At 44.1% G+C, this 15,905-nt stretch overlaps 1 protein-coding gene across 4 annotated transcripts in view; it reads left to right on the forward strand.

Moving 5' to 3' along the window:
• The first annotated feature begins 964 nt into the window (after positions 1-964).
• The window catches only part of OTULINL (OTU deubiquitinase with linear linkage specificity like), an 82,474-nt gene continuing 67,533 nt past the window's right edge, over positions 965-15,905 (forward strand). For 2 of the 4 annotated variants that reach the window (XR_009742658.1, XM_061449250.1), the window contains exon 1: positions 965-1,183. Coding sequence is in view for 1 of the 4 variants with exons in the window: in XM_061449250.1 (XP_061305234.1) it covers positions 1,087-1,183 (97 nt within the window). In the remaining 3 variants the exon portion in view is untranslated. Of the gene's footprint in view, positions 1,184-4,316; positions 4,426-4,780; positions 4,904-15,905 lie in introns of those variants that run through there. The other 2 variants (XM_061449251.1, XM_061449252.1) reach the window with 2 other exon arrangements.

Below are 15,905 nucleotides of genomic sequence, written 5' to 3' on the forward strand. Positions count from 1 at the left end.
CATTATTTAGGTGTTCCTGCTCCGGCAGGGGGATTGGACTAGGTGATCTTTCGAGGTCCCTTCCAATCTCTAGCATACTGTGATACTGTGATGTGGAAAGGGAAATCTGCATTCCAGCAAAAGAGGAAATGTGAGTCAGTAACCGAATAAACTTCAGCAATTCTTTTCTGTTTCTTTCTTTTTTTTTTTTTTTTTTTTTGTTTAAATCCATCTGTAAAGTGGAGCAGCAGTCAACAGAATAGGAATCTGGCAGGGCAAATGGTTGTTTCTGTCTCTGAAACAAGAACCTGTAGATATTTTCAGAGTGGGAGACTGCATTTAGTAAGCTTTAACTTGTAGCTCAGTAAGATTTAACTGCAAAGTTATGGTATTGGGCTATATCTTCCAATGGTGTAATTAAGAAGCAATTAGTAGCTTTAGACTGGTCTCATCTAACTTAAAACAATGAGTGAGGAGGGAAAGAAAAGTATCCCCTGAAGCACCCTCTGCGTGGTTTTATTAAAAATGCCATATCTATCAAGTGATTTAATCATGTCAGTGTTAACTTCACTTTTACATAGCATGACCCATGTCTTAATAGAGAAGGGATGATTATGTGGACCATCCGTTTCCACTTCACAGCCAGAGTGCTTCTACAGCAAGCACACTGATTGCATGAGAAGTCATGTTAACTACTCAGCGATCAAGCATGGCATTGGAGTTGAAAAGAAGAGGTTGTGACTCTCTGAGCACTACTGCTAAGACAGAGACCACCACATGGGTACGTCACAGTTCGAAAATCACCTTGCAATCTCCGGTCCTCAGCCAACTTAGACGATGTGGAATGAGGAGGCAGCAGTGCGGCCTTTACAAATAGCTGAGTTGTGCTCGATTCTCTGGGTTTTTTCCTCTTGCGGCTTGGATATGGAGAAGCACACACAGCCTGTGTGACTTCGAAAACTTCAACGGAAATGAAACAGGAAGCCAGATCCTTTCACAGCTTGTTGATCTGTGAAGACGCACAAAGTCCGTAGAGACTCTTTCTACCCCCAGCAAAAGAACTCAGGGGAGCAAAATCCAGCTGTGGGGGGATCTTCCAGAGAGGAGATGCAGAGGCGACATGACAGAAAAGCGAGCAAGAACAGAGACCTGTGCACTGAGCAAGAAAAACGAAGCAGAATTAACCGCTCCAAGAGGAGTGTTGGTAAGTTCGTACAGCTGTGCTCTAAATTTTGGCATTTCACCAGGCTGGTGATCAGGTATAGAAAGCTCCTGTATTGCAGATCACAGCTGCACGGGCACTATTCTTACCTGTGTGTTGGACTACACCTGCCCTTGGAAGTAGTAATAAATGATGATAAACAGGGAAATGTTTCCTGACTGTTAATAACAGACTTGAAAAAAAGGAAAGGTGAAGCTCTCACTAGTTCTAGGAGAGTTAGGTTTCCTGCTTTTACTGGCTTGGATTGCTGTTGCCTTTGTTTCAGCAGACCCTTTTCATGCTCTTTTTGAATTGTTTGTGTTCTTTGGGATGTGGCTATGATCCTGACACTGACCTGCAGACGGGAGCAAGAATGTAGCAGTTGCTTCTGCTGATGGTTTGATTTGTGGATTAAACAGAGATGGTTAAAATGTCTTCACACTTGCTTAGCACAGCTTTCAGAATAAGCTTTTGCTGTAATAGCTATGCAGTCTCTTGTGGGTGCAAGTGGAGATAGTCACAGTCATGCCTGCTGCTTGGAGATGCCATAACCTGCAGAAAAAACCTGGAGGTTCATGTCATGGGCAAGTTCATAATGTTCCCCTAAACAGAAGGAAATATCATAAATATCCCTAAGCAGTAGAAGTTTGCCACCAGCCTTGTCTGAGCATCACAAATATTTGCAAAATGCCATGACCAGAAAGTCTAGAGGAAGAGAATCAAACTTGGGCTGCTTCCAGTCAGAGCTCCCTGGAGCTCTCCCCTTGTCCCCATGGAGCTGCTGCCTACTTGGAGGCGACACAGGGGAGGCATTACTTCTGCAGAAACATACTGAATGCATGCTCCAAGTAAGGCTTTTTCTGGATCCCTATACTGTTTCCCAAGATATTTAGGGGAAGTTCACACTTTCTGAACCCTCATAGCAGCATGTTTCCACTTCTGCACAGTCTGTAACAGAAACTGCCTTCCAGTGAACTGCTATTCCCCTTTTTGAAGTTGATCCCAACACAGACCTAGACCCAGACCCAGACCTAGACCTTGCTTGCTCTCCTTAGAATTATCCTAACTCATATTCAGCCAACAGGAATGGCACACCATACCAATCCAACACAGGATGTGGGAGGCTTGCATGTTACCTGGCTCAAACTCACCAGAGCTGCCTGCATCCCAGGTCAAGGAGAGGCTTGCAGAGGAGGGAGGCAGGTAAAAGCTGTACTGTCTTAGCAACTTGAAGGAGGTGAGACAACATTCTCCTGCCAAAGCCCACAAATGGGAAAAGGTAGTAGAGAGCTCTCCATAACTGGCTCAGGGAAGAGGTCCAGAAAGAACTTATGGAGGAAGAAAAAGCATATGGACCTCAAGCAGTTTCAAGTAAGTGATACCTGTTTGATTGATTGCTAGGGCTTATTCCCAGCAATAGCACGTGCAGATGGGCATAAGCTATTCTCTGTATCGCGCTGAAGTGCTGAATAAATTTCCTGCGAAGAATGCACAGAATTGGGAAGTGGGAAGGACTCATGGATACGGGGGTTGATCTGCAGTGTTTGAGCTAAGCATGTTTCATCTCTCTTCTCTAGTGAGTCAGCAACCAGATAAACATTAACTTTCAGGCCTGTCTGCACAAAGAAATCACCTATTAAATCCTCAGATCTGAACATGGGTTAGAGAAGGCAGACTGAGGCAAATCTGGTGTTGGCTGGAAATCTAAACTATCAAGTGGCACCAACGCTGGCCTGGCCAAGGCGAGAAGGAAGCTAGGAAGGGAAGCTGAAGTATGTGACAGCTGCAGGAAAGATGTGGCTCAGAAACAAATCCCAGCTATCTTGGAGCCTTTGCAGGTGGATGCTGTGTGATCTGTATCCTAACAGCATCTCCCAACTGCCCTCCTGAGACACATCTGCGTTAAGCTGCAAACTGCATGTCCAAAAAGCAAGCACCAGCCAGCTGATGCTGCAGGTGTAGAAATGGCACAAAATTCCAAAATGGATTTTTCAGTGGAGCAGCACACAGCACTACATAACTGACAGCTTCAGACTTCTTAAGCCAACTATTTACTTTCGCTATTTTTAGCCATATTTTAAGCCTAGATTTTCCTTTGCTTGAATAAGTGTGTTTGTGCCTTTCTGCGAGTGCACCTAAGTGAGTATTCGGGACACCGATGTTTCATGGGTTTTGCCTATTTTGCTTCTTGCCCTGATTAACTGAGATAGATGGAGAAACAATCTGTATTTGTCACAGATAGAAGGAATCTCTTCACTGTTCACAAAAAGTGTTGATTTTCTATCTCAAACCATTTTAGTATTTTACATTTTAGAAAGAAAAAAGCAAACAAAACGTAACAAAACAACCCTGTAGATTTGTCCTGGCTCTGAACTGGAGCAAACCGCTTGTAACTCTGTAGAAGACTTATGTTTGCGTCACTTGTTCAGACCATTACAATTCCCTTCTGTTTTTCCCGCAAAGTCCCTAGGGAGATGGAAAAAATTTGTTCCTTAATATGTAACCAGAAAATAAATTACCGCAGTCTATGCAAATTCTCTACATACAGCCAGGGCAAATTACACCTGGAAGACTGCTATATGGGGGGGTACCTGGCAAGGGTGAATTTCTTTTTGTACAAGTGGACTTCATTATGTTAATAATGAGTGAATCAGTGAGGAAATCATCATTCGATGATAGGAGAAAAAACACAGCAACTTTGCAGTCATAAGTTGTATTGAGATTCCATGGATAGATTTCAAACAGATGATGGTGATGTTGGTCTCCATTAAGGGAACTGCTGCTGTAAAATGTAAAATAACTGTGACACCGAAGTACGAATTGTATCTGACTGACAGAGGAGCCGCAGGGACTGCTGCGGAAATGGAGAACTCCACTTGTTTCTTGAGCTGAATGCAACCGGACTGACTGAAGGTAGTCACCGTCAGCAGAGATGGGTGCCGAGGGTCGGCCTTCCTCCCCGAAACGGGGTCCGCGACCACCACGCTGAGGTACCCTCCCACCCCGGCTTTACTCGGTCCTGTCAGCACCCGGTGCCGGGGCAGTGCCGGGGCCGCGGCGGAGCTCGGCTGGTGCCGCCGGCAGTGGCAGCGCCCCGGGGTGCCGGGACTGGCCCCGGACGGGAGGATCGGGGGCGGGGGGGGGGGGGGGCGGCCCCGCGGGATCCCCGCCCCGGGCGGTGCCGGCGTTGCGTCTGTAGCCGGGGTTTATCCCCGGGGAGGCAGAAGCGGGGAGCGGCGGAGCGGGTGAGGCGCGGAGCGGGGGTTGCTCGGGTGCCGCAGGGTTCCCGCGGCCGAGGGGAGGGTTTGGGTTCATTTGTTGCTGCTTTACTTTTTGTTTTCCACTTGCCTGTTTTGGGGCCGTTTACCCGCAAAGCTGCTGCTCCGCAGGTCCCCGCGGCGGGGAGGACCGGGCTCAGCCTCCCACAACTCCCCGTTCCCCTGCACCGTTCCCCACCGTCCCCTGGAGTGCGGCGGCGGCTCGGCCGGTCCGGAGCGCACCTGACCTGCGGGGCCGAGGCTGCTGCGGGAGGCGGGAGCGGCCCCGGGATGTGTCCGGGGAGAGACCGGAGGGGTGGGCAGGTCCTCCGGGAGGAGCTGGACGTGTTTGGGGTGGGGTTTGCTTTATGAGCTGGTGTATTCTGAGCGCTCTGCGCTGGTAGCTCTAAGGGACGTGGGGACCGTTGTGAACTTAAAACAACAGCTCTCGCCGTTTTCACATCAGGTGTGCCTTTGGGGGGTTGCTATGCTTTCGGTTGTTTGTTTTTGTTTTGTTTTGTTGGGTGATTTGTTGGTTTTGTTTGTTGTTTTTTTTTAGTTTTTTCCCCGAATTTAAATGTTGCCGACTGGTTTCCCTCCCCATCTGATAGGTAAAGGTTTAGGAAAAATGGACTAGAAATGAGCACATAATTATAGAAACTTAGGAAGATGGATGTGCACCTCTTCTGATCTGCTGGCCGGTACAGTTACATGTAGTTCTGTGTCATGCATGGCTGAATATGAGCCAGCTTGTGCCCAGGCAGCCAAGAAGGCCAACAGCATCCTGGCCTGTATCAGAAACAGTGTGGCCAGCAGGGCCAGGGCAGTGATCATCCATCCCCCTGTACTCGGCGCTGGTGAGGCCGCACCTTGAATCCTGTGCTCAGTTCTGGGGCCCCTCACTGCAAGAGAGGCACTGAGGTGCTGGAGTGGGTCCAGAGAAGGGCAACAGAGATGGTGAAGGTTCTGGAGAAAAAGTCTTATGATAAACAACTGGGGGAACTGGGACTGTTTAGTCTGGAGAGGAGAGTGCTTTCAGGGGACCTACCTGAAAGGAGTTTGTAGTGAGGTGCGGGTCAGTCTCTTCTTCCAAGTAACAAGTGACAGGACAAGAGGTAACAGCCTGAAGCTGCACCAGGGGAGTTTTAGACTAGACATTAGGAACAATTTCTCTGCCAAAAGGTTTGTCAAGCACTAGAACAGGCTGCCCAGGGAAGGGGTTGAGTCACTGTCCATGGAGGTATTTAAAAGATGTGTAGATGTGGTGCTTAGGGACATGGTTGAGTGGTGGACTTGGCAGTGCTAGGTTAATGGCTGGACCTGGTGATCTTAAAGGTCTCTTCCAGCCTAAACAGTACTATGATGTGTCACTGTGGTCTTTTAGATTGAAGGTACCATACCCTGCCAACTTGCTTTTCTGTTTTACATTTTAGGATACATTGCTGTTTTGATAGTTATTAGCCCAGCTCTCGTTTAGCACTGACTTTCATACTGAATGGTTTGCCTTTTGGAGGAGCTGTACAAATTGTGCTCAGTTTGTACCTTCATTTTCTTCAGTGGAGAAAGAATGAGATTTCTGTGGTATTTAGTGAGTGAGTTTTAAGCTAGTGTGGTCCTAACTGCTCTATTACTGGTATATGCAGGTACAGTTATTCCCACTTTCGTCCTTTGGCACACTCCAGTTTCTGCAAGTGATGAAACAAAGAGGTAAAGTGTGTGAAACAGGAAGAAATGACCCATTTTGGTTTTAAGGCTCAGAAGGCTTCTCTGTAGTCACTGAAGTTTGCTCCTTTAAGAATTTAATTTCTTTACTGCTGGACAAATATTTTAATTCTACATCGAAAGGGGCACCATACAGTAAGAGCAAAAGCTGCAATTTTGCATATCTCTACACAATACTACCAGGTGAAGGGTGTTAAAATTGATATTGAAGAGAAAAAACAGCCCATTAAATATAAGTGCTTTTATGGATGAGTATCTGCATTTGGGTGTGGAGTCCTGAAAAAAAGAAAAAGAAAAAAAAAACGTGGCTCTGATAGTTTTTTTGCCATTGGGATGTAAGGTTTTTATTTTGTTTAGCTTTTTGGACCAGGTTGCCTGACTAGATGGTGTGTATTTCCAGTTCAGCATCAGGATTTTCTGTCCACCTTGTTTCTTAGATACAGCTTCCAGGTTAAATCCTTGCATCCTATCTACTAAGGACATGAAAACAAATGTTAAAGGGTTTTTCAGTAATGTCTGCAGGTTTTTTCTTCAGTTCAATGTCTGAAAATGATCAGCCTTGGATGATTACCCAGGCAAATGAGTCTGAGATTTTAGAAATGAACTCTGTGCTGTACCTTCTGACCTTGTGCAGCTGAACTGTGAGAGTCATGGTGACAAACTACACTAGGGTGATGCGTATGGTTATTTAGAAAACACAAGGGAATAACCAGTGCTCAGGAGTCAAAAGGTTGTATGATTATGATGACTAATTTGTGGGTGTGATTAGAATTGCATAACATTTACCTTATGGAGCTTTGTAATTTTCTCTTGGTTTAGGCTGTGAATTTTATTTTTTAATTACCCTTGCATCACATTAGTCCTATTCTAATGATGTTTTTATTCAGGCATTCTGAGCTCTAAAGGAGTTAGAGTGCTCTTTAAAGTCAAGTGCTAATCTGAGTTGCTATCTGACATCTGACTCTGAATCACTTCAGGATCTGTTTTCTGATTTGGAGGAATTTGGGAAAGAACAGTGGACTCAGGGCATCCTTTTTGCACTCCTGGGTTGATTGAGCTGGTGCGGTGCCACACATAGCAGTAATGGGGGACTTTTCCGATGTGCTCTGTTGCTGGGATTCCCAGCATGGCAGACACCAGCTCTTCTGTACATGGTTGCAACACTGGGGATCAGACATGACAATGCTGTACCTTCCAGAAAGATGGAGAGATAGTTATTTACTAACTAAAATGTCAGTGGTTTATGATGAAAGAATGTGAGGACTTGTGTGATACAGCCACAGCAATGTAAAATCAGCCAAGGACAGTTTTAAGCGCACAGTTTGTAGCTAGGGATCTTGCACAGGTTCTTGGGTGCTAGAGAGAGTATAGCTTGCATAATACAAAATTTGGTTTGTTGTAAGTTTTGGTTTTTTCCCTTGAATGGTATAACTCATGGTGGCCTATCAGTTGCCTGATCATATAAAACCATCTCAAAGTTTTGACCCAGAATATGTGAGGGGGAAAAAGGAGCTAAGGGTGTTACTTTCCACTCTTGAGAAGGCTCCAGTGAAGGCAAACGTGTCATAAAATACTACGAAAATGCTGCATACATTTCTGAAAAATTCTTAACTCATCAGCTTTCAGTTTCGTTTCAGCCTTATACTGTCTTTGCAGCTTCTTCCCATTTTTTCACTGCTGAAGAGTGATACCGTACGTTTTTGGCATCCTCAAGGTCCACAACCTTGGGGTTTTTCTATAGCCTGTGTGGAGGCATTGGGTGCTTCTGACAGAGGGAGTGTGTCTCTAGCCCCTGTCCTTATGTCATCACTTACACCACACATCCATGAAGAGGGATGTGGCTAGCAAGTCAGCTTGTGCTGCCCACACTTTTCTTTCGACAAACACTTCCCTGAGGAGGCGGCTGTGGACTGAAGAGAAGAGTTGTGTTGTCTTCTTTGAACCACATCATGCTAAGGTAGAGGGCTGAAAATACAGGATGATGTGACTGTACATGCTCAGTCTCTAGTCCTGTCACTAGCTCTGCACGTAGTCTCAGGCAAGATCCCATCTCAGGTTCCTTGTCCATAATATGTTACCAAGGTTTTCCATATTTTTTTGAATGTTTATAATTTGTTTCCAGCATGGGTGAACGGTGCTATGAAAGTGGGAAATAAGTACCTTAGCGTCAGATTAGTGCCTTGATATGATGTGTGAGTAGGGCTTCAACTGTCATCAGGTCTGCCCTAGGGTCTGTACAGCAAAGTAGCATCATGGCAAGGTGCTTGCCACTGCTCACAAATCAGCTGCCACTGGGAAGATGCTGGCAAAGTTTTTAAATGCTGAGTTTGTGCAAAATCAGTCTTTGTGAAAACTTAAATACTGGTTTCAGGTCTGTCTGTGTGACAAAGAGATGTCCTTCCAGTGTCCCCCAGTTCTGCTCTGAGCACAGCTCCATGCTGTGAGTGTGCCTATTGCTTTTGTCTGGGAGCAACCTGCGGATGTCTTCACTGGTCTCCAGTTCTGGTTTCATTTCGTGTCACTTCCTGCACATGAATTTCATCTGTGATATACTTGCCAAAGGCTGAGGCCTTATACACAGGGGATTTCATGTCACTGTAGAGCTTTAAAAATGACACTGCTGACTTTCAAGGCTAGAGACTGTACAGTAGTCTGTATTTAATTTTCTTAGTTTACAAGCGATACTAAGCTGTGCCCCTGCCACATGCCAGCCCCTCAAGAAGAGCTCAATAAGCAGTGTTACACTTATTTTACCATATTATTGTATTTTACAGGGCTGCATGATTTGTGTCTTATGTAGACCTTGCCACATAACTGTCCAGTTTTGAGGCAGTTTGTGCAAGTAGAGTTGTCGAGGAACTACAGTCTCTTGGTCCCTGAGACCGATGTCCAGAGTGCTTCACTTGAAGCTTCTCTTGGCATCAAAAGGTCTGTAACAATACCAGACGTGCATTAGTGTTAATAATACTGTGTTTTTACAAGCAGAGAGCTTCCACATGGGTTCTTGAATCACATTTTTCATGAAATGTTTGTACAAGCTATGACTGAGTGATGGTAACTAACATTTAAGTTACCTTGATGCAGTCAGTTTTACCCTTCAGCATGCCTTTTGTGCTTAAGGTTTTGTGCAAGAAGCATGTGGTATTCTTAAAAAAGGCAGAGGACTCCTATGTGTGTGAGCTAATTAAATAAATGCCATTTTGAAACTGTTGCCCTTTAAAAGATTAAGAGAGAGCAGGGTTTAAACAGCCCAGATGCTTCCGTTAGCTCTGCAGAATAAAGCTGACATTCTGCCTTTCATTGGGCTGGACACTGAGTGGCAGGGGGAAAGAGATGCAAGACCCATTTCTGTCATTTGCATTCAGAGTGATGGCTTTGACATTTTGTTTTCTGTTGCCTTTCCCTTCTGCTTCTAATGTGTCTTGGAAAGATGGAGAGAGACAAGTAAAACTCCCAAGCAAGCAAGTAAAGCAACTGGAATAACTTCTGCTCATGCCTAGTAGAAAGGTACAGGCTTTGTGATATGACACAGCACCAGGAGATGTGAATTATTTGCATTATTAATCTTAAATTATATGTTATAGAATCATAGAATATTTAGGGTTGGAAAGGACCTTAAGATCATCTAGTTCTAACCCCCCTGCCGTGGGCAGGGACACCTTACGCTAAATCATATCACCCAAGGCCTCGTCCAACCTGGTCTTGAACAATGCCAGGGATGGAGCATTCACAACTTCCCTGGGCAACCCATTCCAGTGCCTCACCTCCCTAACAGGAAAGAATTTCCTTCTTATATCCAATCTAAACTTCCCCTGTTTAAGTTTTAACCCATTACCCCTTGTCCTATCACTAAAGTCCCTAATGAAGAGTCCATCCCCAGCATCCCTATAGGCCCCCCCTTCAGATACTGGAAGGCTGCTATGAGGTCTCCACTCAGCCTTCTCTTCTCCAGGCTGAACAGCCCCAACTTCCTCAGCCTGTCTTCATACGGGAGGTGCTCCAGTCCCCTGATCATCCTCCTGGCCCTCCTCTGGACTTGTTCCAACAGTTCCATGTCCTTTTTCTGTTGAGGACATCAGAACTGCACACAATACTCCAGGTGAGGTCTCACAAGAGCAGAGTAGAGGGGCAGGATCACCTCCTTTGACCTGCTGGTCACGCTCCTTTTGATGCAGCCCAGGGTATGGTTGGCTTTCTGGGTTGCAAGCGCACACTGAAGCCGGCTCATGTTCACTTTCTCATTGACCAGCACCCCCAAGTCCTTCTCTGCACGGCTGCTCTGAATCTCTTCTCTGCCCAACCTGTAGCTGTGCCTGGGATTGCTCTGTCCCAGGTGTAGGACCTTGTAATTGACATGGTTAAACTTCATGAGGTTGGCACCAGCTCACCTCGCAAGCATGTCAAGGTCCCTCTGGATGGCATTCCTTCCCTCCAGGGTATCAACTGAACCACACAGCTCGGTGTCATCGGCAAACTTATTATTATTCTGTATGAAAAACACACAACTGTGCACAGCCTGCACTCAGAGTCTGGTGCACTTTTGGAGAGGACTGTGCTCTGAAGATAAATATAAAATCTGTGTTATGAAGGTACAGCAGTCAGACCCTGTATGGAGATGGGAATGATGTGATACACAGATGGAACCTAGTCAAAGCTGTCTGGCTTTCAGAGCAGGGTCTTTACCTGATGGCAGATGTCTGCAGTGCCTGTAAGAATCAACATCTGTGACTGATACTACTTAGACAGTAGACAAGCTCAGATAAGTTGATATTTTGTTTGTCATGGGTTACTTGATGATGCTGGTTTTCCGGCCGTCACTTGGGATAACTGTTTATCAACAGGTAAGAAACTTAAAATTCCTTGGACTGTCCTCCTGTGTGTGCCTACCAAAGTGACTGGCGCTTCTTGCTGCTTTCCCCTCTGGTGTCCTTCAGGCAAAGGACACTTCAAGGTGTCAAACCACTCTTTAGGGATGAGCTGAATGGGAGTCACCCAGGCTATCCACTGGCTGTTTTGTCCAGGAGCACTGCTAGGGGACTCCAATAAGCAGCTTGTTTTCTTCTATGCTACTCACATTGAGATTTTTCCCATATGGGTTTTTATTGACATTCCCTCTTCCTTGATCTCTCCTCATGTACAGTTGTGGGGCTTCTTATTGCTAAGTCTTCAACCTTTTTTCTGCAGTTATCTAGACAAATCTGGCTTCAGCTATCTAGATAAATCAACCGAAGAACCCAAGGTATTTATAAGACTTAGCCTATCAGCTAAACTTTAGTGTAAGAAGATGTTTAGGAGGAAAATGTTTCCTTTACTCTGTCAGTTTGGATTCAGTATTGGAAAAAAGAAAAACAAAAACCAGGGGTGGGTGGGGAGGGAGGGAGGCATTTTGTGAGTTGTGTTTGTAAATGGATAAACCAGAAACAACCATGAGTGACTTTAGGGGTAACTCAGTGTGCAATTCAGCAGCAGGCATAATAAGAGTCCTTAGAGTGGGCTTCCTTCAAGTGATAGGTTTACTGCCTTTATTGAAGTTCTGTTTGAAGTGTGCAGGCATTAAATAGTAATTCTGCATGAGGATGGGTTTTCTTTCCACATTTAAAAAAATCATCACATTAGCAGAAATTTCAGATGCTCCTTCTTTAAAAGGAGATTATTACTTTTTTACTCATACTTAGGAATAAGCTCTGAAAAGATACTTGAGTTTTATGGCAGGAAATTATTTTCATGTATTTCTCTGGACTGTAAATTCTTTGAAGGCTTCTCTCATGTTTTTTCTTACATAAATGGAATGTAGCTGAGCTTTATTCATCTGAAGGTCCTGGATGGAGCACTCAGTGCCTTAAAAAGGAAGCTGAATTACACAGGAAATCAAGAACTGAGCTTTCCTTTTGTTCTTGTAGACGTTCAGAGAGAAGGAAAATGGTATGTGCACACAGTAGGTAAGAATGCATTATGCTTGTTGCTACAGGGTAGGAATAAGTAAGTGTCATAACTGGATAGATACATTAACACCAGCAACTTAGGACCTGTTGATGATCAGGGAGTCCAAAGAAGGCTGCCAACCTTTCTACTCTGTTTTTCCTGAAACATCTTTGCAGAAAGAGAACAAGGGCTGAGAGAGCACTTGGGACTCCTACGCAGGATAGTTGTGTAAATAAAGCCTTTCTTGGAATTTATGTGCCTCAGTGTTACTTAAACTACTCCATTTTCTACGTAATTGCATGATTCTAGTTACAGCTTGGGGCTGGGATCCTGTTTTGTTTTTTTTTGGAGTTGAGATCTGATCAGCAGGCATGGTTGAACTTTTGCTAAGTCACTGATGATTACCATCTTTGCCTGCAAATGATTCTCTTTTTCCTCTTATACCAAGTAGAGATCCTCATCTGTAGTTGTTCTGTTAGAATAGGTGAAGAATGTTTGCTTAACAAGTTGTCACTGCTTTGCTCGGAAAAGGAAAGGTTTTGTAATGAAACAGTTACTGAATTAAGCAGTCCTTCCCACATATCTTAGTATGGGTTTGATCTCTTTCCAGTAGTTTTGACTTTTTAAAAGTCAGGTGAGGTGCTGATAATAAACTGGGAAATCGACCACTCTGTAATTGTTTGGCACTACTTAAGAAGTTTCTCTTCTAAACTGTTACGGGATGTAATCTACTGCAGGTATTGAATTCATATCATTAATAGCTTTTTGTCTATCTCCCTCTTGGCTCAGTCAGTTGAGATGCATGTGCACATGCGTGCATCTGTTCTGATGCCTGCGCTTTAAGGATGCTTGCTTTTTTCCCTTAAAAAAGGGACTTAGCCTATTCCATAATATACCTTGGTACTGATACTACATAGTCTGTAAAAAAAGTGATGTGCAACTGTGAAGATGGCTCTGCAAGAACATGCTGAATGCAGGCAGACTTGGACCTCCATGCCAAGCTTTGCATCCCTCACTTGAGGGGTTTCTCTTCCTAGATCTGGATCCAAGAGAGGAGGGAAAAGGAGGGCTACAAGTAGGCAGCAGAAGGGTTGGAACAGAGGGATCCCAAATTCTGTCTCTCTTTTTGAAGGAAGCTATACCTCCTTTTTGGGAACTAGGAATCCAATGTTGTATGACAGAAGTATGAAATTTGGCCACTTTATGGTAACAAGTACTATGTCCTGCTTTCAGTACCAAGAAGACTGCAAAGCGGAATGTCCTGGAAAGAAGTTATGCAGTCAGCTTTTAAGGCACTCTGCTATCTTCCCGATAGCCTTCTTAAGGGAGGGAGGAAATAAGTAAAAGGGTGAATGTGCCAGACATGCTGGAATATTGGATTGTGCTCCAGTGCTGCCTACAGTGCTGCCTGCTAGTTCCCAGTCTGGTCTCTTACATTTTTACATTTCATCAGTTAAGCGTTTTTAAGCTGGCAGCCTCCAAAGAAGTTGTGAGGAAGGCAACTGTGGAGCTAATCCTTTAGAGACTCTTCTTGAGTCACTTGTGAAAGAAGCAGATGTTGCAGATGTCTCTTATCCATGTTTTTCTGGTTCTTTTTTTATTTGGTTGTTTGTTTTATGTTTGTTTGGGGTTTTTTTTCTTTGTTTTTCTTCTGCACGTCTCTTCAGGGGGCCGGTAAAAGCTTAAGGTTTGGCAGTAGCAGGAAGTTGATGTGGCATGAAAAGAAAACATGGTGTACTACTTGTATTGAAAGATAAACACTGTTCCTACTTTTTTGTATCAGCTCCTACTGCAGCTCTGTTAAACCTCAGTTCATTCAAATACCTGCTAAGAGCTATGCTGGAAGTCCCAGGGCTCTGTTCCCCTGCATGGAGAAGAGCAGTGCCTCCCTATCCTTACAGTGATGCTTGTGGTCAGTCTTCAGAAAGCTGTGAGCCCAGCAGCTGGCTGCAGCACAGGCAGGTTGCCACTGTCTCCTGAGGAGCAGGATAAACCCTGTCTGTGTCCCAGGGAACGGATTTGGTTTAAAAATCTGTGGGTTTAATTTAGTCCCCCCACTGTGTGTTATTAATTTAATTGCTCTTCGGTTTCTGAAGGATTTTGGAGGGGGCAGGGAGGGGGTGGAAAGATCTATTTTAAACTGCCCTCTTCTTTAATTCATGTCTTGTTTGTGATGTATTTTTACCAGCAGCACTTTGACATTCAACTGTTATTTCTGAATGTCATTTACTTGAATAAAAAAATGTAATTCCATTTCTAAGTGTGACATCAGCACTGAAAGTAGTAAGTGAATCACAAAGTGCTGTTTAAGCATCAGCTTTCCCATGACAGGAGGGAAAGATTATGAAGTCCAGGTCATGCGGTAATGTAATACAAGTGTAGCAAAAACATTCAAAATTGCTTGTTTGCAGGATTTCCCATCTTTACTGGGGAAATACCTATTTATAAATCCCCTATATTAAATAAAAATGGATGAACAGTATTTGGTTATCTCATGTTCTCTGACATTGATTTGTGGTTTTGATTGAAATCAGTAAGCCAGTGCTTCCCTGTGCTCCTTGAAGACCAGTTGCTTGTGACCTGTTACTATTTACCTTGAAAGGGGGTTTGTTTGTTGGACTCCAGTAGGTTTTTTTCAGTATTAATACCAGCAAAAGCTTTTTTTCCGAAGACTGTTTGATTCAGCTTAAAAGCTGGTGCAGATCTCTCATCTTTTGCCTGTAAAATTGGTAAAGGAAGAAATTTTGCATTCACACGTATTTCTGGTACTTTGTAAAGTGAAGTATGTCATTTTAACAGATGGACCAGCTCACTTTTTTATAGTCCCAGTTTGTGCAAAATCAAAAGAGGGACCATAAAATCATTTTGAGTAATGTGTATGCATTTTCAGTAACTACTCAGTACATGCAGGTGTAACCCCCAGTCATGCCAGGTACGCACATGTTATTTCAGCCTGTGAATAGAAGCTAACAGAAGACCTGTTCATCATCTTGGCTGTTCACAGCATATGGGTGTTGTGTAAATGGGAACTAGCACCCCAAAAGCTTCTATGATTCCTTCTTTAAAGTTTCTTAACACCTTTTCATTTACAGCTCTTAACCTGCCTTTTGTTCGTGGGAGAGATGTGGGTCTTGCCTCCGGAGAACTTGTACATGACATCCTGCAATAAACCTTCTTCAAACAACAGAATACTGGAAAAGGCCAAATATCAGCAGTGCTCTGTATATATGCAATAGTGCTTGTAAAAAGCATGTGCGTAGCTGTTTATCTCGTTGCCAGGGCTGGGATTCATATGTAACTCTTTGACTGGATAGTTGTCCACAGTGCATGGGCTTAACTTCCTTGGAAAACTTCAGCCACTCTTAAATTTCCTGTTAAAGCCAGTGGGGGCAGAAGTTCAACTGACATAAAACTACGCTGAATGAATAAGTCCCTTTGTGGACCTCTCTAGAGAAGGATCTTTTTGGCCTTCTCTGGGGATGCCTTCATAAAAAGTTAAGTTCTCTTAAAGTTTTGTACTAAATCAATAAATAAGTTAATAATAGAGCAGCTGCGGATCATGGACTCTGGGAATTTCCTATACTCAAATTGCAGCCAGAGGGTAGATTTCTCATTTAAGAAGCAGATACTGCCATTGTCAACTATTCAGTCTCCAGGCCCTTTCTCAACTGTAGGTTTTCTTATCAACAAAAGACAACCAAAGCCTCCCTAACCCTGCCTGTCATGCCAAGAGAGCGACAGAAACGCATCCTGTTTATGTCTGTGAGGAACAGTGAGAGCGCACCCTCTTTTTGATGGTTTCCTGAGCTTTCTACCAAATCCCC

This window comes from Pezoporus flaviventris, unplaced genomic scaffold (genome assembly GCF_033815535.1).
Source record: "Pezoporus flaviventris isolate CSIRO_AGI_PZ_B2104156 unplaced genomic scaffold, CSIRO_AGI_Pfla_v1 ptg000007l, whole genome shotgun sequence".
NCBI classification, from domain to species: domain Eukaryota; kingdom Metazoa; phylum Chordata; class Aves; order Psittaciformes; family Psittacidae; genus Pezoporus; species Pezoporus flaviventris.